The 1,047-nt window shown below is 37.7% G+C and overlaps 1 protein-coding gene across 1 annotated transcript in view; it reads right to left on the bottom strand.

The window, feature by feature from the left end:
- Positions 1-539, bottom strand: part of LOC110411029 (Ubiquitin carboxyl-terminal hydrolase family protein) — a 2,107-nt gene extending 1,568 nt beyond the window's left edge. Inside the window, exon 1 of the mRNA XM_021421021.2 lies at positions 1-539. This exon is cut by the window's left edge and continues 1,568 nt beyond it. Coding sequence (XP_021276696.1) covers positions 1-369 — 369 coding nt within the window. The 5' untranslated portion in view covers positions 370-539.
- Between the last annotated feature and the right edge of the window lie 508 nt (positions 540-1,047).

Here is a 1,047-nt window from a genome sequence, read left to right as displayed (position 1 = left end):
CAAATGCTCTTCGGCATCAATACCCAGCACTTCTGGCGTCAGCTTGATATGGGGGTGGATTCCGGTCCCGATTCCACCGGGGAGGAATTCCTGGAAGACTGAAGGGTATTTGCGGATAAATTCGATGGGCCGGGAGGGGATCTTCAGGGATTCCTTGTGTTGAGAGATTATAGAGAGTGGGAGGGACTTGGATGGTTCCGATTTGATGAGGTTCTTAACATTTAGGAGCGGCCGAAGGTTCTTTTCTCGCTCCACTGCATGATCTAGGCCGCGGTCTCTAACGAATTTGATGGTGGCGGCGGCACCGTCCATGAACGTTCTGCAGCCGCAATATCTGCGGCTGCCCACAACATGTGTTGGGACCTTCATCGTCGGCGTTGTACGAATGAGATGCTGAGCAAGGGTTTTAGAAGGGTTTTGTTACTTTTGAAGTTTGAAGTTTGAAGTTTGAACCAACAACAAAGCCGCAAAAATGGTGACCGGTAATATTCATGTAAGCCATCGAAATACTACAATAAACCCGCATTTGCCTAAGATGTTTTCGGGTCGGATTATTTTAAATAAAAAGAAATTTGAATAATTTCGAGTAAGTCCACTTATTTCTAATTTGGATAATTCCAACTCTTTCAATTTTTGGTTATTTCAGGTTTTTTTGGGAATGAATACCATTTCAGGGTTAAGTTGGTAAACTTCTTAAAATCAAAAATCAAATTAAATTTAAATATATTATTTAGTTTAGATTTTTTTGAATTTAAATTAGATGAGTTTGGATTATTATATTTTTTTATTAAACTGAGTTGAATTGAATTCGAATTCAGGTGAGTCAAATGATTATTGAGGGGATTCTAACCTTACTCTTTAAATAAGAAGATAATGCATCAACCAATGAATTAAATATTCGAATGTGAATCAAATGAATTTTTCGAGTTTGAATCAATTTTATTAGTTGTAACTAGTACATATCTATTTGAATTTGCATAACTTCACATTCGAACTACAAAAATTCAATGTGGTACCTAAGCTATTAAAGTTAGGCCAATAGGCCCC

This window comes from Theobroma umbraticum, unplaced genomic scaffold, assembly GCF_002168275.2.
Source record: "Theobroma umbraticum cultivar Fairchild unplaced genomic scaffold, ASM216827v3 scaffold_56.0, whole genome shotgun sequence".
Classification (NCBI taxonomy): Eukaryota; Viridiplantae; Streptophyta; class Magnoliopsida; order Malvales; family Malvaceae; genus Theobroma; species Theobroma umbraticum.
This window is presented reverse-complemented; position numbering and strand designations above follow the sequence as displayed.